Here is a 24,087-nt window from a genome sequence, read left to right as displayed (position 1 = left end):
TTTTCTCCTCACAACATCCCTATTGTCATCCCAGTAAACAGACAGAAACTGAGACACAGTAAATACTTGGCTTGCAGTCATACAGCCAGCGAGTGGCAGACTTGGAACTCAAACCTAGGCAATCTGGCTCTTGAGTTCATGTTCTTATTGCCTTATAAGAAGCTAAATCCCCAGAAAGTATTTATTGAAAATTATATATTACTTTTTCTTTTTTTTTTGAGATGAAGTCTCGCGCTGTCACCCAGGCTGGAGTGCAGTGGCATGATCTCGGCTCACTGCAGCCTCCACCTCCCAGTTTCAAGCTATTCTCCTGCCTCAGCCTCCTGAGAAGCTGGGACTACAGGCGTATGCCACCACACCTGGCTAATTTTTGTATTTTTAGTGGAGATGGGGTTTCACCATTTTGGCCAGGCTGGTCTTGAACTCCTGACCTCAGGTGATCCCCACGCCTTGGCCTCCCAAAGTGCTAGGATTACAGGCTGAAAACTATATATTTCTTGACCTCAGTTATTTTTTTTTTTTTTTGGTTTTACAAATATTATGTCATGTTGTTGAATAACTAGCTATATTTCTAAAGCTATTGTCATTAAATTATGAACTATATATAAACTATAAAGTCATTAAACTAACCAGTTTATTTGATTACAATAAAAATAATTATATAGGATAGTTAATGGTTTGATAACTTTCTACATTCTCTTAAATGCTATACTCATGTTATCTCATTCAAATCTCCTAACAATCTCATAAAGCAGGAATTGTTATTATCCAGCTTTTACAGATAAGGAACCTTAGGTTTACCAAGTTTATACTGCTAATAAGTTAGAGAACTAAGACTCAAAACCAGCTCTGTTTGATTTGATATCCCGTTCTCTTCCTCTCTTTCCTCTTTCTTCCTTCCTTTCACTTCTCTTTTCTCTCCCCTTTTCTTTCTCCCTTTTTATTTTGGAAATTTCAGCATCTAAAAACTGTAATGAATCCTCCACATATGCACACTCGGGAGCCCCTATTTTTATTTTATTTAATTAATTAATTAGTTAATTTTTTGAGACGGAGTTTCATTCTTGTTGCCCAGGCTAGAGTGCAATGGCATGATCTCAGCTCACTGCAACCTCCGCCTCCCAGGTTCAAGTGATTTTCCTGTCTCAGCCTCTCAAGTAGCTGGGATTACAGGTGCCTGCCACCACTCCCTGCTAATCTTTTTTAATTTTTTTATTTATTTTTAGTGGAGACGGGATTTCACCATGTTGGCCAGGCTGGTCTCGAACTCCTGACCTCAGGTGATCCACCCACCTCAGCCTCCCAGTGTGCTAGGATTACAGGCGTGAGCCACTGTGCCCGGCCGCATGAGCCACCATGCCCGGCCCCTATTTTAAAATACTATAATTGTATCCTTCCTTTGTGGAACAACATTTAAATAGAGGTGGGTATAGGTTGCTGAATCGAAAAGAAAAACCAGGATCAACTTGCCTACACTTGTTTAAAGCACCAGATCTTCTTGAGTGAAGGTTTAGTGGCTGCAGACACAGCCATCATCATAACTGCACTTCTCAGGTGACTTAGAATGAGAGGCCATGAGAAGGCTGTGCAGCTGGACACCTTCTATACTGGGAATGATAGAATCTTTATGGCCTTTGAATTAAAATATTTCAATTGTGATACCTGAAGTATTTGTAACAGTGCATCTTTGAGGGTGTGTTCTGCTTTCTCCTTTGAAGTTTTTTAGGCAGAAGCAATATATGGGAGCCAGCTATTCTTCTAAAATAACCTACTTTTGGCAGGGAGGATGAGGCCAGAGGATTGCTTGAGGCCAGGAGTTTGAGACCAACCTGGACAATATAGCAAGACCCTATTTCTAAAAAAATAAAATAGATTAGCAAAACCCCTACTTTTAAAAACAATGGCCTCTGGACATTGTCTCTGTGGTACTCATGAATAATTATAAGTACAAATTGGTGTGTGGTGTGTGTGTGTATGTATATATATATATATATATATAAAATGCATTTTTCTCCTAAGTACTTAAATATTTCATTGTGTGTGTCAGAGATCCTAAAATTTCCTACGAAAGTTTGATGTCATAGAGCTCTTATTGCTTTAGGTGAGAATTTGAGTCTTTGAATTAGTTATTTGTTTTGAACTTTTATTTTGGCAGAAATACCTTTTTAGAACAATGTTTAGCTTTAACTTAGAACTTTGGTTTTCCTAGTTTGCTTTATTTTCCTTTGTTAAGGTTCATGGTTAAAATACCATGTATCAGGTTTAAATGCTTACAAGATTTCTTTGTTGCTGAAATTCTGTTGTTGTTCTGTGGCTTATAAAATATTATTGTGGTTTCTTTCAGTAGAAGAAACCTTTCATCTGTAGAACTTCGTTTTTAGTTGAAGTCATTGAGCCTTTCTTTACTTAAAAAGAAAATTAAGTACTTTTCTTCCAGCATGTGAAAGAATTAAATGAAGAGAGTTGAACTGTATGTATTTCTCACTGTTGAATGCCTTGATTTATTCTAAAAGAAAAAAGAGACAAAATTATAAACAATGAAAATATCACCATGAGCAAATTTTTTGGTATTGGACAATAATAATCACATTTAGAGAGTAATGTCTTGGCTGGGTGCCCTGGCTCACGCCTATAATCCCAGCACTTTGGGAGGCTGAGGCAGGAGGATTGCTGGAGCTCAGGAGTTGGAGACCAGCCTGGGCAACACACCAAGACCCCATCTCTACAAAAAATTTAAAAATTATCCAGGCATGGTGGCATACACCTGCAGAGATTTTAGAGTTAGAATTTAGAATTTTCTTTGGAGTTTTTTTTTTTTTTTAATTCTCTACTTTCAGTTGCTTGACTCTGCCTATTGTGACCTCTGACTTCTGTGTTGTGTTTGTAGTCTGTTAGTACAGCTTTAGACTAAAAATGGTCCTAAACGTTACCTGCTTCTGCCTCCTCCTCATTTTCTTCTTGGGAGTCTGAGGTGGGTGGATAGCTTGAGTCCAGGAGGTCGAGGCTGCAGTGAGTTGTGACTGTGTCACTGCACTCCAGGGTAGGTGACAGAACAAGACCCTGTCTCAAAAAAAAAAAAAAAAAAGAGTAGTTTTTTACTTAGTAATTGTTTTTACTTGATAATTATTCCCATAAGTTTTGTGCTGTATTTGGATTTGTTGTGGAAAATGTCCATTTTATTGGGCTTTATTTTTTGTATCTAGATCAAACATTTATATGGATTTTACTTGGCTTTGGCAATGAAAATTATCTGAGGTGGCACAGTGGGTTTGGTTTCTATTGGTTGCTGTAGTGGATGGAAAGAGAGATGTGGTTACCCTATGTAGCAAATTTGCATACTCAAGATAGAATAGGAAATTTTTCTCCAAAGATTAGAAGGAAAATATATTTTTTACTTAAAAGCAAACCAGTATTATTTGTGATAGGTGACTTAGTAAGGTTTTTGGTGTATATCTTCTAAAGATTTAGAAATATTGATCTGAAATAGGAACAGAGCAATAGCATCCTTCACATTTTGTATTAATATGAATTATACTGTTATAAGTTATTAATCAAATATATTAATTTGGATTGTCCAGCACATTTTTATTAGTGTTTCCATATAGAATATGACGCTTAAAAATAAAAAGAATGTTTGTTAGCCCCATAAAGAGTATTTGTTTTACTAACAATTCAGTATCCTAAAATTTTCCATAGAAAATATAATTTTCTAATTTTCATGTTTCTTGAGAGAATTAATATGTGAAATAACAATGAAGAGAAATTTTTATAATAAGTGTAATTTATAGATGTTACAGAATAAAAATGATCCATGAAGTTAAAAAGTAAGTAACAGTCACAAAGTAGTTACCTAAGAAATAGATGTATAATGTTGGCCATGTGGCAGTTTCTGTCCTAGCTGTTTTTTAATGTGTTAGCTTTTAAAATTACCACAATCCTGTGAAATAGATTGTGACTCCATTTTTAAAACAATTTCAACTTTTATTTTAGATTCTAGGGGTACATGTGCAGGTTTGTTACTTGGGTATATTGCATGATGCTGAGGTTTAGGGTACAACTGGTTCTGTCACCCAGGTAGTGAGCATCACACCTAATAGGTAGTTTTCAGCCCTTGCCCCCACCCCATAGTAGTCCCCAGTGTCTGGTTGTTGCTGTCTTTATGGCATGACTTCATTTTTATCAATAAAGAAACTGAGGCTCAAAGAGTAACTCATATTTTTGACATCACATACCTTTTACATAACGGAGGTGGTTGCTCTGAATTCTCATCTTCATATACTTCCATGTAACTACTTACATAATTTCCTTTAGGCAAACTAGATTTAAAGAAATGGAACTGTTGACCAGAACAACTGTGATAGCGCATTCTTGAAGATCAATGATATTTTCAGCAAAGATATATGAAAATTATCGATGAACTTAAGAAATGACTAAATGAATAGTACCACATACAACTGACAACTAAAGTCTTTGCCCCTTGTAAGAAATTAATGAGGGTTTAATTTAGTTGTTTAATTAGTTACCAAATTGTTTGACCTTAATTAATGAGAGTTTAATGAAGTTGTTTAACTTAGAGTTAGCCTTAGAGTTTAACTTGGAGTTAGCTGTCTATGAAAATAGCATCAGCAACAACTCATAACAACTTAAGGAAAATTATGGATAATAAAAGAACATTAAGATTTTTAGAATGAGTAAGAGCAAAATCACAGCGAAATTAAGAAGTTTTAGTATGTCACATTATCCTAAAGAGGATGAAGATCCTGGATTATGCCATGGGGTAATAAGAATGATAAAGTTATATGATTTAGTGGAAGAGATTGCAAGGGATAGTTCTATAGCTTCTATTTAAATAGGTCACTGATAAATACATTATGTCTTTCCGTTAAATCTGTGTTAGGAAATTCTGTTCATAATTCCTTCTAGGAACTTCTGTGTGTTATGTTCAGTTTTCAGTGGAAAAGTTTCAAATAATAAAAATACTACATACCTATACTAGTTTCTGCTTGTTCTGTTTGTATACTTTAACTTTTTTTAGAATATAATACAAGCTTTTTGCTAAAAACCACAACTGGTAAGAGATTTTGGGTAAATAAGCCTTACTCTTGCCCCTAACCTTACCTTAATTTTCAATCAAAAGACTAACAAAGAATACTGGATTTGATGAACTTGGATCAAAAGGATGTCACAAAAACATCTGGTGTGTAAGTAGATTAAAAGCAAGAGAGGATGAAGTAGAATTAACCAAGAGCCAATAGGCAAGGGATCCTAGGAGTATCCTTTAAACACTAGTGGATTAATAAGTCACCAAGAGTTAGGGTTGATATAGAGGAGTGAAATCCCAGACAGTAGTGCTTGTTCCTCAGAGGTAGGTGTTACAAGGAGAGGGTTCAACTGTCCTCTTATTTAAGGGTTTGCCAAGGCATCACAGTAAAATTGACTTGTTTCTTTTTGAGAGAGGTAAAGCTCTGACTTCCAGCTTGAAATTTAGCCTCTGACTTGTCTGGCTTCTCTCATTCTCTCCAAGTAGATACCTGCCCTAGGACATTAATGAAAGCCAAATTCCAAAACAACAGTGCCTAACATTGCTCTGTGTGCAAACAAGTCTGCCTGAGCAGGCATGGACATGAATATGTACCTGAAGGCCAGAGAGAACAGTGCAGAATGTGCAGGAGGGCTTTGCAAATCTGAGGTGGCTCTATGGAAAGACACTAAGTATGTCAAGACTAAAACTAGGGGTGTGTGTGTTTGAAGAGATTATTTCTGCTTACTAGTTTCTGCCTGTCTTATGCTTGTTTTTAATTTATCTCATTCGTTTATTTAAATTGCCTTTAAAAAATAAAAATAAAAAAGCTAAACATAAATAAATAAATAATTTTCCTTTTAATGCCCCTGGCAGTCTTTTCATAGGTTTGTTTTAAATATGTTAGCCAATTAAGACTCAAAATTTTGGGAATAGGTTGTATGCAGGAGCAGAGCAGTTAAATGTTTTCTAACTAAGCAGCCAGGAACTTTTCACTTGTCTGAGTATGTAGTTGGATAGCAATTATTTTGTCCATTGTTTGCATTTTGAATGAGAATATAATAGGGCCATCATATTTCATTATGTTAAAGTTTAAAGATGCTGTAATTGTGAAGGTTAGATTGTAAAGCTGTGGTCAGAGTCATCTTGTTTAATAGCATGACCTGGAGGCCGGTGATTCAGTCACATGCGTGAATTCAGTCACACCTTAGAAGCTAAACTGGATTGGACTGGTTTAATACCGGGAAGAGGCCCTTTAGGGTTTGAAATGTTCCCATAGGAAGTTGGCTTAGTGTTGACTTAGCCTTCAGGCTGCAGAATCCAGAGGTATGAGGGTGTATGTATGTGTGTGCATACACAGGGCCATGGGCTGTAGTTTGGCCACAAGCCAGACACACACAGAGCGTGAAAGTTATCAATTAAAAAGGAGTTAACAGTATTTCAGCTTGTGTAGAAAAAATCAAATTACTTATTTACCTTGCCAAATGAACTCAAAATGATTGAACTTTGAGAACAGAAATGGATGACTTCTAACCATTATCACATTTTAAAATTCTTAAAGAGCTAATGTACACTGCTTATAATGTAATGCATCTGCATCCAAGTGAGGTGTAAGAGTTAGTGTCTACATCTGGTGACCATTTTTATTGTGTCTGTATGGTTTTACATACAGTTTGGGAGATGTAATTTGGCATGTAAATATTTGGAGGAAATATCTGAATATATTACTTTCTTTTTATGTTCCTGGCCTTCTTGCCTAGATTAATTTACAGAAATTCTCTGTAATATGAAGCCTTCCATTACCGTGTGTGTTTTTTTGTTTTGTTTCTTTGCTTTGTTTTGTTCTGTTTTGTTTTGTTTTGTTTTGAGATGGAGTCTTGCTCTGTCACCCAGGCTGGAGTGCAGTGGCACGATCTTGGCTCACTGCAACCTCCACCTCCTGGGTTCAAGGGATTCTCCTGCCTCAGCCTCCCGAGTAGTTGGGACTACAGGCATGCCCCTCCCGAGTAGTTGGGACTACAGGCATGCCTGGCTAATTTTTTTGAATTTTTAGTAGAGACAGGGTTTCACCATTTTCGTTGGGCTGTTCTCAAACTCCTGACCTCAAATGATCCACCTGCCTTGGCCTCCCAAAGTGCTGGGATTACGGGCATCAGCCACCTCGCCCGGCCAAAAAAGATCTTTATAGATGTGATGTAAGGTATAGCCCACATTCTCCTACTTCCATTTTTGAAGCAGAAACCTGAAAAAGTGACACAATCACAGTAGGAAGATAGCTCATCTGGTTGTTCTCTTCATGGGAGCCTGGCAAACCTAGTTGCAATTTCTACAGCAGGCACTTGTTACCACAGTCCTACTTTTTCTTGTGTCTGTGATTTTTAAAAAATGCCATATGGTATTCTATTGTATGTGTATAACATTTTGTTTAGAGTGCCTTATTGATGGATATTGTATTGTTTTTTGCTTTTAAAACTGTTGTACTGAACTTTGTATGTGTCTTTGTGAGGCATGTGAATATATCCGTAGGATAAGGTCCTGGAAGTGGAATTGCTGGGACATTTAAAATTTTGAGATGTACTTCTGAATTGTCTGCCAAAAGAGTTGTACTGATGCATACCCCTTCTGCACTGTTTCCCCTCCATGATGCCTTTGAGAAAGAAACACTTCTTAACTTGTTAATTACCTTTTAGCAGGTGTAAGCCCCACTCTTTTTTTTCTATTCTTTCTTTTACTTTGCCCTTTCATTCATAAAATTATTTCTTTTCAGCTTTCAAAGATGTGCCAGTGATGAAATTGAAGGCCTATGTTTCACTCAGTTTGATGTGCAAGCTGTTAGTCTAAGCATGCATGTGTTACGAATTTAGGGGGAAAAATGACTAAGTTGACAAATTTCAGTGATGTGATCATTGAAAAAGTTAGAGGGTCGGCCAGGTGCGGTGACTCACACCTGTAATCCCAGCACTTTGGGAGGCCAAGGCGGGCAGATCACCTGAGGTCAGGAGTTCAAGACCATCCTTGCCAACATGGAGAAACGCCGGCTCTACTAAAAATACAAAAAGTTAGCCAGGCCTGGTGGTAGGTGCCTGTAATCCCAGCTACTCAGGAGGCTGAGGCAGGGGAATCGCTTGAACCTGGGAGGCAGAGGTTGCAGTGAGCTGAGATGGCACCATTGCACTCCAGCCTGGGCAACAAGAGTGAAACTCAGCCTCAAAAAAAAAAAATGTTAGAGTGGGGCTGTCTTGAGGTAGCGTATGAGAGCGCCTATCACTGTCCTAGAGATTTAGGAAGTATGTAATCAACATGAGTTTCCCCTCCCCCCGCATGCTGCCACTGATCCACTAACAATAGGGCTGTAAAGCTGGAGGGAAGATGGGTTTTGATCAAAACTCTCCTTGCTTAGAAACTTGACAGGTCCTTCCTTTGTCATGTTTCCCTTTAGCATTCTCTTACCTTTCTCTTACATGAAGATTTCTTTTACATTACAGGAGCAGCCGGTATATGTAACTCTATGTTTTTCTTTGATAGGTTCATCTATTTGTTTTTAACACTTTTTGTATTTTGACTTGATTATTCACATTATCATCTTAGCCTGTGATATGAAGTAGTTTGAGATTTAGTTTTCTACCATAATAAAAATAAATTGATTCCCACTACCCCCTTTTTGGGGAGGGTGTATTTATCCTTATTAGTCACTAAAGTTTACTTAAATTTTCCTTTTATTAGTTCACTAAAATACAGGTACTGGAGGAGTTACTTCTCTATCAACATCAATACCATTCTCTGTATTCATTAAAATTTAGGCTGTTATGGGATTTATTGTTCTTTGTGAAGTGAGAAAGTCATAATTCATTAGATATCTTTTAATTATTGAATTTGTTAGACTCTAACCTCGAAGTACTAACTAAGTTTGCTATAAATATACTGTTTCTTATCTTTGCTGTCTACCTTGTTGTTAATGGAGAGTCACTTTGTAGAAAAAAAAAAGAATGTTTGAAAAAACTCAGGCACCTAGTTTTGAGAACAAGGGAAAATTACCTTCATAGCTTGTTGCTAATCTGTGCCCAAATATGAGCATGAGGGGATGTCTACACTGAGTTATGCAGGCCTTTTTTTTTTTCTTTTTTTTTTTGGTGATTGCAAGGTGAGGTGCTTTTTGCACCAATAAGAACAGTAAGGACATGCTATGTCTGAGCATGATTTAATCGAAACAGTCATCTTCAGGAATTTGTTATGGTAACTTCTCTGCTATCATAGGATAAGTGAGGCATATAATCTTTTGGAAAGCAGATGTTAAGTGGCATATGTGTCTTCAGTCACCTCTGTGTGGGTTGTTCTGTAGTATAGAGGGTGTTCTAAAAATGATCTCTAGGTAAATGGAGTGAGGCTTGTTTTTGTTTTTGTTTTGTTTTACACTTCCACACAATCCCTTTTCAATTCCTTGCAAACTGCTGAGTATGTACTATTTCGCCAGCAAAGGCTGAGCCTGTATGAGCCCAGCCATGTGCTTTGTCTGTGCATGTCCCCACACAGGAAGCACACCAGAGAAAGCGATACTTCAGGGTAGATTGATTTCATTAGAACTTCATCATCACCAGCCTCAAATGGTTCTGGCCAGCAGTCTTTTTCTGTCTGTATGATTAACCCTTCTCTTCCTCACAGCACCTCCTCCCACCACCTTTTCTCAGTGTTAACAGGTGATCTAGACTCCTACTCTCAGAGAAAATTGAAGCCAACAAGTAGAAAGTCTTTTTTGCTACCAAAGACACAAACCTATCTTCTTCTGCATCCATCCTCATCCGCGCTGCTGCTGTTCAACACAGGAGTCCTCTCTCCACCTACCCAAACCCTGCCCCCTCCTGCTGTGCCCTGGATCTTATCTCTGTCATTGCCTTAGAAACCTTTCTTGTATATATTCATCTTTTTCCTTCAATAGATCTTTCTTATTGGATTTTAAGCATGCTGCAGCCTCTTCTGTTAATAAAACAACAATCAACAAAAACACTCTCCCTTAACTGCATGCTTTATTCCAGCTACTACCTTATATCATTCCTTTCCTTCAAGGCCAAAGTCCTCAGAAGAGGTGGCAATATCCTCCATCATTTCTTCACTTCATACTCATTCTTCAACACATACTAATCTAGTCTCTTACCCCGTAATTCATTAAAACGCTTATTCTTGGGTCATGGGTGACTTCTGTATAGCTAAATCCAGTGGGTATTTTTCAGGCCTCATCTTCCTTACATTTTAGTATTTCACCCTATTGGCCATTCTTTTCTTCTTGAAATACTCTTTCCTTTAGTTTTTATGATACTGTACTCCTGCTTTTCTCCCACTTCTTGTCTGCTCCTGCTCAGTTCCTTCTGTAAACTTGGCCTCTTTCACAAGGCCAGTAAACACTCAAGTTTTTCAAGATTGCGTGTTGGACTTTTTCTTTTCTTTCTGTGTTGTCTCTCATCCATGCTTACAGCCCTAATTACTATAACCATTGTCATATAACTGGGTTCTGTAGATTTGACTTTCTAAATATCTTCTGACTTGGCCACTTTTTATCCACTGCTGCCACATTCTTCTGCAAGCCACCACGGCCACTTAACTGGATTCTGTGGGAGTTCTTTGACCATTTAAATTTTTTTCTCTGTCCACCCCCAGATCTGATCATTTAATCTCTTCTAATCCTCCTTAATGCATTTTGATGGCTTTTCATAGCTCTTGGGAAAAAATTTACAATCCTTTAAGACGTTCATGAGAGTCTGCATTGTCTTGGCCCTTTGCCACACATCCAGCTCCATGTCTCACCATGTTCCCCTGGCTGCTGGCTCCCCACTCATGCACTGGTCTCCTTGTAGTCCTGTACCCTTCAACCACAGACCTATGCATGCCTTTATTCATCACCTGAGTGCTCTTCCACCAGGTTTTCTCCTGGTTTACTCCTGAGCTCCCTTTGGAGCTCTGAGCTCTCCATATGCACAGTGGCTGTTCTCAGTGCCTTACTTCCTGGCACATGGTAAATGCATATTAAATATTGAGTGAATGAATAAATGAATGAACTTGCTAGTTTTTTCACTGGGAAGAATTATTTCTATGTAGCATACCAAAGCATCAGGTTGTCTTCTCCGATTACCCTTTTATGGTGTTGTTTTTATGCTGATAGATACGTTTTGGTAACCTGTGCACATTGCCCTTTATACTAAGTTTCACAACTACTTTCACGTAAATCTCTTGAGATCTTGGGTAAATCAGTTGAGTTCTTTGAACCTTATGCTACAACCAGCCCATAATGTCCCCCCCATACTCATACACATTTCCAGATGCTCTGTACATGATTTTTATTCTAACTTCTGTAATTCTTGATACTCATTTTCTGCAGAAAGAACTGAGACACAGGTTGCAGGATGTGTGTCCAAAGTCAGAGAGCAAATTAGGACTAAATCACAGGACACCTGATTCACAGCTCTGTGCTTTGTGTGTGTGTTCCACCTCAATTTAGGCTTTTCTCTCAAATGTGTAAAAACAGTTTTCTAAAAATTTAAAGAATTCCTAGCTACTCGGGAGGCTGGGCTGAGGCAGGAGAATTGCTTGAACCCAGGAGGCGGGGGTTGCAGTGAGCCGAGATTGCGCTACTGCACTCCAGCCTGGCGACAGAGTGAGACTCCATCTAAAAAAAAACCAGTTACGGCCAGGCGCAGTGGCTCAGGCCTATAATACCAGCAGTTGGGGAGGCCGAGGCGAGTGGATCACTTGAGGTCAGGGATTCGAGACCAGCCTGGCCAACATGGTGAAACCCCGTCTCTACTAAAAATACAAAAATTAGCTGGGCATGGTGGTGGGTGCCTGTAATCCCAGCTACTTGGGAGGCTGAGGCAGGAGAATCGCTAGAACCCGGGAGGCTGAGGTTGCAGTGAGCTGAGATTGCACCACTGCACTCCAGCGTGGGTGACAGAGTGAGACTCTTGTCTCAAAAAATAAAAATAAAAAATAAAAAAAATTAGATTGTGATAAGGTGCATAAAATTTACCATCTTAATCAGTTTTAAGTTGATAGTTAAGTGGCATTAAGTACATTTACTTTGTTATACAACCATCACCGCCATCCATCTCCAGAGCTCTTTTCATCCAGAGTAACTGAAGCTGTGTGCCCATGAAACTCTAATTCCCCATTTCTCTCTCCCCCCACCCGTTGACAACCACCATTCTTCTTTCTGTCTTGTCTTTCCTTTTTAAATTGAGGAAGGAAACTGTGGTCCAGTGTTTTTTTCAAGTGATCAGATATCTCAAGTCACAAAGTTTAAGTGGGTTTTTTATTCTGATTAAAAAAAAAAATGTGACCAAATGCTATCTTTTCCAGGCTTCATTATTTTACAGTGTACTCCAGAGTTGGGCAAACATAAAATGACATGACCACCCTCCCTCCTTGTTAACATTTAAATGTGTTCTTTTCTTGTATATTTAATAAAAATAAATACTGAAAAAGAATTAAAAGGTTCACTGTCTCCTGCTGAGGGCATAAGGCAGTAGCGTGTTTCTGCTTGTGGGTGCTTTTGTTTGTGTCATTATATAATTGCCAGATGACATTGTGGATGTTTTTTCCCCAATACAAAATGCTTATAATCTTCAAAGGAAATCAAATAATTATTAGAAACAAGGGTTTTTAACATGGTTTAGTTATCAGACTTGCCTGATAAGAATCACCTGAGGGAGAGGGGAGAAACTTGTTAAAATGCAGGTAACCAGGCCTTTCTTTCTATTCTTCATCTGTATTAGGACCCAAGTGTGGGAAACATTGGTATAGGATGCATTGATGAGTTCTGTTTTGGTAATAATCTGGAACTTCAGCATGTTTCTTATGATTTATTTTTTCTGAGTATGTCAGTACACACATATACATATACATACACATTATTGTGTTTCTTTATGGGGTTTACCAATATCATTATCATTTTGCCCAGGAGTAGAAGTATAATTTGTTCTATATTTTCTTTATTATGTATTCTCAGCTTCATATTGGGTGTTACTGTTTAGTTAGTTCTCAGTTTATGATACCAGGATATTGCAGAGAAGAAATCAGGCTCTGTAGTCAGACAGACCTGGGTTGAAACCCTGACTGCCACTTACCAGATTTGTGTTCTTGGTCAAGTTATATAACTTCCTTATGCTTTGGTGTTTTTCCATATGTAAATTCAGGATAATAACACAACCTACTGCTTAGGGTCATTGAGACGATTAAGTGAGATAATGCTTTAAGTCCTTTAATGCATTGCCTGCCACATAGTAGGTATCAGTATTTATTAGTCCCTGTTGTTGTTTTGTGATTGTTATTACTTTATAAGGTATCCCAACTGGCAACATTATCAGAAGCTGAAGCTAAGGGCACATGAGAGCATAAGAAGGGAGGAGAACCTAGAAGCAGCAACGTGTGCTTTTTGAAACTTTTATACGTCACCGCTGTTTGTTGTCCTTACTTCGTGCCCACTTTCCAAATTGTTTTTTAGGAGAGACAAAGCCTTTAGGAAACCTCGAAAGGGTGTGTGCTTGTTTAGGATATGGGGAAGCTATGACATTGTACCCTGGTCCATGTGGACTTCGATAAGGATTCCAAAACTTGGCTGGAAGCCATAGATGGTGGTTTTGTCGTAGAAATTAGTGAAAAGGAAAGGAACAAGCCTAGGATGGAAAATATCTCCAGGAATTTGAAACACTGATATGTCCCAGTCCCCATAGCTCATGTTTTTCTTTATTATTTATTTAATCCTCAAAAGTTAAAGTTTTAAGCATTATGCTAGATATTGAGGATATAAACATGGACAAAACACAGGCTCTGCCTTCAGGAAGCCCATGGTTCAATATGAGAGATAGGCAGATACATAGTTATGAAAAATGTGGTAAATACAGAAATGAAGATAACAGACAGCATTTGGGAACAGAGGAAAGTACTTCCTGGAGGAAACGATGGTGGAACTGAGTCTGCTGAAAGAATTCGAGTTGGCCAGGTAATGTCATGTACGGGGGTGAGGTATGCAGTGGACATTTCTTGAGCAAATAAAAGAGTCAGGAAAAACTTGACATGTTTCTGTTTTTGTACTGGGAAATGGGCTTTGCTCCTCTCCTTACCCTCAAGACTTATGAAAGGGAAATTTCTCAAACATAGGAAAGCAGATGCAGGGTAGCCAGAACCTTACTGTTTGTATCCACATAAATAATTATTGAGTACCAGCTGAAAGCCAGCACAACCTAACAGACTCTATGAATTTAAGTCACTTTATTTTTTCATCCTTAAAAAAAATCCCGATTTGGACTGTGGCCATTGATATTTCCCATATGTGTCTTTTCAGCTGTTGTCACATTTTTGGTTCAGGATTTGGTAACGTTGTGTCTGCACTAAAGCACTCTTCTCTTAGCTGGCATTTTTCTGTTTCTCTTAGTTAACTTTAATTAGTGTCCTCTCTGCCATGTTTCTAAGTACTTCCTTTCCAAGTACTTTGATGTTGTTTCATGCTCCTTGCAGTTGAGTGTATTGGTGTTTGCCATGATATATTGTGGAAGCCTTCAGTAGTCTGTTGTGCTAATTTTTTTTTTTTTTTTTTTTAAGGCAAAATCTCGCTCTGTCACCCAGGCTGGGGTGCAATGGCGCGATCTTGGCTCACTGCAACCTCCGCCTCCTGGGTTCCAGTGATTCTCCTGCCTCAGCCTCCTGAGTAGCTGGGGTTACAGGCACCTGCCACCATGCCTGACTAATTTTTGTATTTTTAGTAGAGACGGGGTTTCACCATATTGGCCAGGCTGGTCTGGAATTCCTGACCTCAGGTGATCCGCCCGTCTCGGCCTCCAAAAGTGCTGGGATTACAGGCATGAGCCACTGCACCCAGCCTGTTGTGCTAATCTTTAGCCATTTATAACACTGTAGAAGTCATATATTCTTGCAGAATCCTGTCTAATTCTCATGTGAGCTAATGTATTAATAAAGTTTTGGAGTACTGAAATGTTACCTTGGAGGTATCTATGCTAAAAAAATCTCTCATGCAATTTTTATGTTCAGCTAGCTTTGGCTACCTGTTAATGTAGGTGGTGATATCCTTATACTATATCCATATATATACCTATCTATACATAAATGCCAACATACCTGTATATGTATATATGCATGTGGATATATATGTGTGTATGTATGTGTGTGTGTGTGTGTGTGTATATATATATATATAGTCTAGGGGAGCTTGCTCTTTTAAGATGGGTGTTGTATGAAAGATAAACATTACTTTAATCCAAAATTATTTTGTATTATGACAATAGCATTTTTTTTGTAGGTCTCTGCCCTATATTTTTAAACAAATTCAGGACACCAAGCTTGCATATAAGTGATTTGCAATTTTTAGTCTCACTTCCAATTTCATTTTAAGGCCTTTTCTTGGTTTTGTACTTCTAATTTAAAGTTTATGCTATCTTGTATTTTCTTTGTAAGCTACTTTTAATTGCTTATGAAAGAAAAGCTGGGATATAAACATGTTTAAAGATTATAATGTGTGATGATTGGGTGATTTTGAAACATTAACATTATCATAGAATAATAAAAAAGTAAGAGAATGGCCTTTTTTTCCATAAAAAGACTGGCATTTATTACTTTAAGTGGCAAAGGATCACATTATATGATTTATTCCATAAAATAGGCAAGTTACAATAGTTAATGTTCAACTATCTAAAATATAACATGAGAACATGGTCACTATAATATAGTCTAATGCTCTTTGGTTAGTCAAACCTAAGATGGAAATGACATTTCCTGTTAACATTCCACAAAGAGATGTTACAAAGAAATGAAACCTTTAGAATGAAAGTAAGTATCTTCTATGTGTGAAAAATAAATGAAGTTTTTAAAGGTTGTGTTATCCCAGTGAGACTATGAAGAAAGAAGGTGGTGGATAGGACACACACAGCACAGGCATCTTCTGGATGCTTCAGGCAGGTAGAGGAAAGACAGATTTGAACGACAAAGGGGCCACCACTCTGTTAGGATATGAGCTAAGGGAGGAATAGCATTTTAAATTTTATAGGCTATTACTTTTTCATAGTGGTTTTTTGTGTTTTTTTGAGATGGAGTTTCGCTCTTGTTGTCCAGGCTGGAGTGCAGTGGCATGATCTCGGCTCACTGCAACCTCTGCCTCCTGGGTTCAAGCGATCCTCCTGCCTCAGCCTCCCGAGTAGCTGGGATTACAGGCACCTGCCATCATGCCTGGCTAATTTTTGCATTTTTAGTAGAGACAGGGTTTCGCCATGTTGGTCAGGCTGGTGTCAAACTCCAGACCTCAGGTGATCTGCCCTCTTCAGCCTCCCAAATGCTGGGATTACAGGTTTGAGCCACCGCACCCAGCTTTGTAGTGGTTTTAAAAGTTTTCCCTTTTCCCATTTTTGTTTAACTAATTTTCCTTATCTGCTGTCTTTTAGTGGAGGAAAACATTTCAGTTTTTGTTTTAAACATCATGATAAAGTGTTAAACATCATGATAAAAGAGATGACTTACTCAGACTCATTGTATTCTACAGCTGCTTTTGTGTTGAAATGACTGTGTCATTCTGAAGGAAGTTTTCTGTTTTATTCTCTTAGTTGAAAAACTTGATTCTTCAACGACTTTATTCATTCCCTCTGGGATTACTCAGTGTTTACTTTCTTTGCTAATGGCAGGGTTCTCATAATAACATGCCATGTCTTGTTCTGAGATTTGGCAGACTTAGAAAGTCTGTTTTTTATTTCCCTAAAAGGTGCAAATTTTACGGAAACAGAACAATTTTTTAATGAAAGAACTTCAGATATTTGTTTTTGTCTAGACTGCTATACATACCTGTTTAATAATCTTGAGATTGGCAGATTCTTCAGTATGTTTCTATGTGAATAAAAAATGTTACTTTTAGAGGTCTGTCATTTACTTCCATAGTTGTCAGTGGATTTATTGTTCCTATAATAATTGTAGGGTCACTTTTGAGTGGTCATATTGGTGGCAGGTTGAAAACATTAAAGGATTTCCTAATAATTTCCTGGAATATGAGCATGTAGGTGATGGTAACCACATTCCCAGGTTATGAACAGTGCAAAGTGATATAAAAGTATAAAATTTTCTTGAAAGGTCTGTTTTCTCACCATAAAAGAGTCCAAATTGCCACTTACCTTTCTAATATTAATGATATATTTTCAAACAGCTTTTCATATAAGCAGCCTGCCAAGAAGTATACAAAATAATCTGCATTTCATTTCTCCCACACTACCTTTGAGCCCTCCCACTCTTTCTGTCGTTCCCCAAATGATTATTTTGAGCAAACAGGAATGCTTGTGGAGCTTGTAGAGAGCCTTTCTTTGTAAGTTATCAACAGGTTCTTACTCAGTGATTTTTTTGGGTGGTGAGTACCACTCTTTTTGAAGGCTTTCCTGTTTCCACATTGTTCCGGTAGTCTTTCAATGCTTTGATTTTGAGATCCAAGTTTCCTGACTGGCTTCTAGCCTTGAGTGAAATCTCCAATGTCCATATTTTGCCACTTTCTCTACAAGAAGCATTTGAGGAATCTTTTCCTCTCTCATGTAGATAGAGCTAGCTTCAAAGTTTCTGCATGGTTTAGGGTGTTATGTAAATCTCACAAATTAGAAAGATATGAAGTCTGGGATGTGTGACTGTGTGTGTGTGGGGGGGCACATGCACACATGTGTGCTCGTGAAAACATAAACTGTTGCTTATTTTAGACATTCATTTATGATTCAGATTACTGAGGAACCAACCTACTTACCAACTTATCAGTAGATATTTGTTGAGGGTGTACTATATATATCATTCTTTATTACAGCGGAAGGATAAAATACAAAATTTTCTTAATACAAAGTACTTGCTATCTTGGAGTTGAGGGTTTGGGAGAAACAGCATATACATGTACACGAACCAGTGAATTAATAGGGCAAGGAAGTCTAAGATTATCCTAAGTGCCATGTCGTGGGGTGCAGGCTGGAAGTATGAGTTCAGGGAACAGAGACAGAAATAAGGGCTAGGAAGATCAGCCAGGCCCCACAGAGGAGGTGGAGCTTGATCTCACCTTGGAAGAATGACTAGGATTATAGAAGACAAAGATGATGTGAAAGGGTATGATGCAATGGGGAGGCCATGGACACAGCATTGAAAAAGCTACAAGCTTTTTGTCTTTGAGGAAAAACATTGACAGGATGCTGGTTGGATTGGAAAGATGCTCGTGGAGTAGCGTAGCTTAAATCAGTTGAATGGGACAAATACTCATATATATTCTGACTATGATATATTTGTAGACTTTGTTGAAATTTATATATGTTCAAATTGTTATATTTTCATTGTTATATTTGCTTTCGATACAGAAGTTTCTGAGATAAGTGAGCAATGTTAAATGTTTGATGAAAAGTCTCTGCATTTTAACGCAGGCTTGGTGTTAATATTAGCAGATGTTGTTATGTAAATGGAAACCTATATAAATATAATGTTGAATTGGCACATGAGAAAACCTAATTAACACAGTGAATTTTTTCCTAGGCCGGACCTGATAGATATGAATACTGTTGCTGTTCAAAGCAACCTTGCAAATTTAGAGCATGCTTTTTACGTAGCAGAAAAAATTGGTGTTATAAGACTTCTGGACCCTGAAGGTGAGTTATTTTCTTGATTATATGTGGACTGGCATGAAAGTCTGATCAAAAGTAATTTATCAACATTGTGAAATAATTAATTTATGTTGCTGTTTTTAGATGTCGATGTCTCCTCACCTGATGAAAAGTCAGTAATAACTTATGTGTCATCTCTCTATGATGCATTTCCTAAAGTCCCTGAAGGTGGGGAAGGCATTGGTGCAAATGTGAGTATCGATTTTTCCACACCGGAAGCTGTTGATTCAGTAATGACCAATTGACTGCATTTATTGATAATGTTTTTTGCAGTTTTTGAATGTTGAATATATTTTAAAGAATTTGAGTTAATATGCTGTTTGATGAATTGATATTCTATGTATTTCATGACATTATTCTACCATTAAATTTAAAGTATAACTCATTAAAACTTTTGTGTCATAAATAAAAGAGGCTATCTATAGTTACTGATCATCTTATAAATAAAAGGTTTAACTTTCTGAAATTTAGAGTTTTCCATTTTTAGCCAGGTGCCGTTTTACATTGCTGTATTTGCTATTCTTTTGTATGTATAGAATATCTCACTTTTGAAAACAATTTCAAATTTGTTACCTCATATGATTCTATGAAATAAGTTGGCTAGATAACATTTTTGTGATTTAAAGGAGGACTCCAGAGGAAAATTATTGGATTTGGCCAAATTAGCAGAGCTGCTTAGTAAGCAGGGAAAGGTCTCTGACACATAGCTTTGGGCTCTTTATTAGTCTACTATTTCTGAAAGGTTTGTGTAACTCACTTCAGTGATGCTTTTTTTTTTTTTTTTTCGGTGGTTATGCTAACAAGTGCTTATGCATTTCTGGAAGAGAACAGGAAGCCTTGTATGTGTCACATATTTGGGGATGATCCCCTTCACTTGGATTTCTGCCTTCCTCTTTGCAGATACGTTTTTTCCCCTACATTACTTTGAAGATTTAGGAGCTCATCTTGGATTAGCTCCCTTGGATTAGGAGCTCCCTTTTCTGATTGCTTCTGTCAGTTCTCTGTGCTGTTTCTAGACCTGTTTCCATATTCTTCCCCAGGTTCTTCTTTTCAAAGGCTTCATGCTCTTTGAGTCCCTGAGTAGCCTGTTCCCATGCTCACCCCTGATGATTCAATGTTGAGCGTTGCTTCAGAATGTTTCTTTTGGCCATCTCTTGCTGCTGCTTCTCACTACCACCATGCTGATCCTGCTGCCTATTACTGCAGAACGGGGCTGATAGCTTTCTTACAGCTTTCTGTCTCCATTTTGTTCTTCTTCCCACCTCCTCTGCACACTGTTGCCAGATTGATCTGTCTAAAACCTGATGTCTTTAGCTTGAAAATTTTCAGTGTCTGCATATTCCTTGCAAAGTTAAATGCAATCTAGATATTCTGACATTTAAAACTGCAAATATTTATTCTGTTTACCTACATGTTTTAGCTATGATTTCCAAATATGAACTGTTTACTGGTAGCCAGGACATTTCCACGTCAGTGTCCTGACTCACTTGGGATTCCCCTTTTATCCACTCTTTCAGCGCCCCCACTCACCTCCCCCCGCCAGTAATTACTTACTGGTCATTGCAGAACATCTCAGGTACTGCCTTTCCCAAGAAGCCTTTAGAAACTATTTTAAGGCACAGATGTGCTTGCCTGATTCTTATCTCAACTAGCATGTACTACCCGTTTCAGTTATTTCAACATTTCAACACTTAATTAAATACTGCTCTTCATTTTGCCTGTTTATATTATGTATCTCTCTTGCCTCTGCATTTAGACAGTAACTCCTTGACAATAGGTATTATATCTTAAAGTATTTTTTTATTATAACACTCAACACAACCTTTGAACATAATAATAAGCATTCCTCAAATACTTAAACAGAGCAGTTGGCAGCCTTCCGGTTTCCTCCATTTTTAAAGAGTTTGCCTACTGAGTACTTGGATAATCCCACCATATACATTTCATGTAATTTGTGTACATATCTGGTTTCCTACATATTGGGTAAGTCTTTTGAGTTTCAGATACATAGTAGATTTAGATCTAAAATAGTTGGCAAAGATGGCAACTAACTTGGCTTATGCAAGTTGTTACTGCCCCATCTTGAGCCCTGGTAAACACCCCAAATTGACTTTGGATTTTTTTCTGCTGTGCTTAGATTGAGCCTCAAAAGCCTTCTAAATACAATACCCCAGGCAGCCACTTGCTTTGGATCATAATTGGCACTCATAAGGCTAGTGTTAGTGGCCAAATGTTGATAGCAAATTTTAAAGGTATTTATGTGACAGGGATTGGGGCTGGGTGAAAGTAAGAAAACATTTAGCTGGTTCTGTCTGTCAGGCTTCAAATATGTACATTTACGGAATGACTTCTGACTAAATTGTCTTAGATATGAATGTTATTATCTACAGATGTGAACCTTTTCTATCATTTGATTGTTCTAGGATGTTGAAGTCAAATGGATTGAATACCAGAATATGGTGAACTACCTCATCCAATGGATTAGACACCATGTGACCACAATGTCTGAGAGAACATTTCCTAATAATCCTGTAGAACTGAAGGTTAGTGTCACTATAGAAATTACATAGGATTGATTCAATTGTAAACCCTTAAGTAATGCTATAATAATTCTGTAATTTTAGAAGTTCAACAAAAGTTGCCCTTGGAAAGCCATTAATAAGTCAGGAAAATTTTTATTATTCATTTCTCTTATTATACAGAGAAAATGGAGGTAAAACATTAACAATTAAAACAGATTAGCTGTAGTCACTCAGCTTTGGTTGAGAGGTTAAAGGTTTAATTTGAGAGAGTCTCTGAAACTGACATTGTCAGATTGATTTTAGTACATGGGAAATGCTTGGAGCACCCGAGATGGCTTGAGGTAGAAGGGCCCCTGGGAAGTACATACAAGTGTGGCACTGGATTTGGAGGTGTGCCTGTGGTTGAGCCCTGTTAAAAACTGCTTCTTTTGTGCAGGAAGCATCTTTTGTGCAGGAAGAGGTACACACTATTTCACCATGAATTTGAAAATACATGTCTGACTTCCAGTATAAGTGAATTCATGGTTTAGTAAAACATTTGCTAATACTGAAAAACTTAGGGCAAGCTTTTGAGGCAAAGACATTGCAGATATAAAAGCCATTATAGGCCAGGTTTGGTGGGTCACACCTGTAATCCCAGCACTTTGGGAGGCCGAGGTAGGTGGATCACCTGAGATCAGGAGTTTGAGACCAGCCTGGCTAACATGGTGAAACCCCATCTCTATTAAAAATACAAAAATCAGCCTTGCATGGTGGTACACACTTGTAATCCCAGTTACTCAGGAGGCTGAGGCAGGAGAATTGCTTGAACCTGGGAGGTGGAGGTTGCAGTGAGCCAAGATCGCATCACTGCACTCCATCCTGGGCGGGAGAGCAAGACTCCATCTCAAAAAAAAAGCCATTATAAAAAGCCATTATAAATATGTAAACTTATTAAAGAGTAAGTTGTCTCATTTGTATATTTGGTTTTATAATAGCAAAGTGGTCTACTTTATTTCTAGAAGCTGATAATGCGAATATTGCCTACAAAGCCTTAATTCTTTGGTTTGTAAGCTTTATTTTCATGATCAAACTGGAATAGAAAAAACTGTAATAACCCAGAGTGAGCTCCATTAAGGTTATTCATTGTGCTCCTGCATCCGTACAGAACATCTGTGGAACAGCTTTCATTCTCATTGCCACGGGGAGTTTGTCCTTGGCACGAAATTACTTGGCATCTGATGATATGATACTTTTTAAGTGTTCTCAAGCTGTTTGTGTGATGTTTCCCTACATGGACGTGTAATTTTCCAGGGCAGGAAAACTTTTCCCTACAACGACCATGTGGTGCCATGAACAGTGTTTAGCACACAGGAATATTTGGTGCTTAATGACCAACAGACGTCCTGAAACATTGCATTCTGATTTCAAAACAATTTTCAGATTTCATGCTCAAATACACTTATTTCCAAATGGATTTCCATTGTCCAGACCCTTGGATGAATTGTACTGGCTTCTGGTTAGTGTAGATTCTTAGTTATAGAAGAAGTGATCAGAGTACTTGCTGATGACTAGAACAAGACATAGATTAGGAAAGAAAATACATCATGGGGAAATGCCAGATAAGTGCATTAGCAGAACTTTGAATGGAATCCTTCAGAAATGTGTCATCCTAAAGATTTACAGGGTCTTGTTTTATAGCTGCATGAATTACAATGAAGTAATTAGTACATACTTGTTAAATATGGAGATACGTTATCTACATAATTTTTATGAAGGTCCCTTTTAATAAATACAGTGTATTTAAGAGGTTCCCAAATTAATGTATACAAACTAGATAGTAATTTAATTACACGGTTGAAACTTCTGTAATAATAGCCCCATCAACTAATAGCATCTACCTTCATTTGTTTAAAAAATCTGTTTAAATTGGCCAATGGGACATTGAAACCAAATTTTAGCCCTTTCTGCTAAGAAGTTTTTTTTTTTTTGAAGGATAGAACCATGCAATAGAATAGAGTTTTTTTATTCCTTTCTTTATGGGAATTGCTTCAAATTATTTTTCCAAAGACTGAAAGCTAAAGTGCAGCATTTGGGAAGTGCATCTTTTAAAGGGTATGTTTTCTTGTTTGGAGGATGAGAGATTTTTAGTAGAACACTAGTAAACACTGCATGGTTTATTATTATCCAGATCCCCCTGTGGCACTAAATCATGGCTCACATCAATAATTACACCCTCATCAAATTTTAGATAACCCACGTCACCAGCTGGGTGGAAATTGGTATTGTCTTTGAGTGTCAGTTTAACAAAGGAATTCCACTGACTGCATATGATACAGTATATAATAACACTTGAAGTGGTGGCTTAGTGAGATAATGAAAACAAATCTTATAAGTTTTGTCCTTAATTTCTTGTCCTTTATATTTTAGGCACTTTATAATCAGTATTTACAGTTTAAAGAAACAGAAATTCCACCAAAGGAGACAGAAAAATCAAAAATTAAACGTCTATATAAATTATTAGAGGTAAACTCAAATTTGCTGTATTGTCAAGCATAATCTTTGTTATGTTTTGTTTTCATTTTTGCTTCACATTAAAGTTTTTTGTTTTCTCAAGATTTGGATAGAATTTGGACGCATCAAGCTCCTTCAAGGTTATCATCCAAATGACATAGAAAAAGAGTGGGGGAAACTCATTATTGCCATGCTTGAGAGAGAGAAGGCCCTTCGTCCAGAAGTAGAAAGGTAGGCCAGAGGTGTTTTCTGCTATGAATATCAAGTGGGGAGGGGCCCTTTGTGTTCTTGTGAAAGAACTTAAGTTAAACCTCTGTTTACTTGGCCTTGGATAAGTCACTTAATCCTTTTGATCCTCCGTTTTCTTATCTAGAAACTCTTCTAAGAGATTTTAAGG

At 37.6% G+C, this 24,087-nt stretch overlaps 1 protein-coding gene across 20 annotated transcripts in view; it reads left to right on the top strand.

Annotated features, from left to right (window-relative positions):
* DST (dystonin) overlaps positions 1-24,087 on the top strand; it is a 481,968-nt gene that overhangs the window by 276,682 nt on the left and 181,199 nt on the right. For all 20 annotated transcript variants that reach the window (XM_054493134.2, XM_063666280.1, XM_054493142.2 and 17 more), the window contains 5 exons: positions 18,548-18,660; positions 18,760-18,866; positions 21,099-21,218; positions 23,607-23,702; positions 23,794-23,921. In XM_054493134.2, the coding sequence (XP_054349109.2) occupies positions 18,548-18,660; positions 18,760-18,866; positions 21,099-21,218; positions 23,607-23,702; positions 23,794-23,921 (564 nt within the window). The remainder of the gene's footprint in view (positions 1-18,547; positions 18,661-18,759; positions 18,867-21,098; positions 21,219-23,606; positions 23,703-23,793; positions 23,922-24,087) is intronic.

This window comes from Pongo pygmaeus, chromosome 5 (genome assembly GCF_028885625.2).
Source record: "Pongo pygmaeus isolate AG05252 chromosome 5, NHGRI_mPonPyg2-v2.0_pri, whole genome shotgun sequence".
In the NCBI taxonomy this organism is placed as follows: Eukaryota; Metazoa; Chordata; class Mammalia; order Primates; family Hominidae; genus Pongo; species Pongo pygmaeus.
Note: the sequence above shows the minus strand (reverse complement) of the source record. Positions and strands in the feature narration are given on the sequence as shown.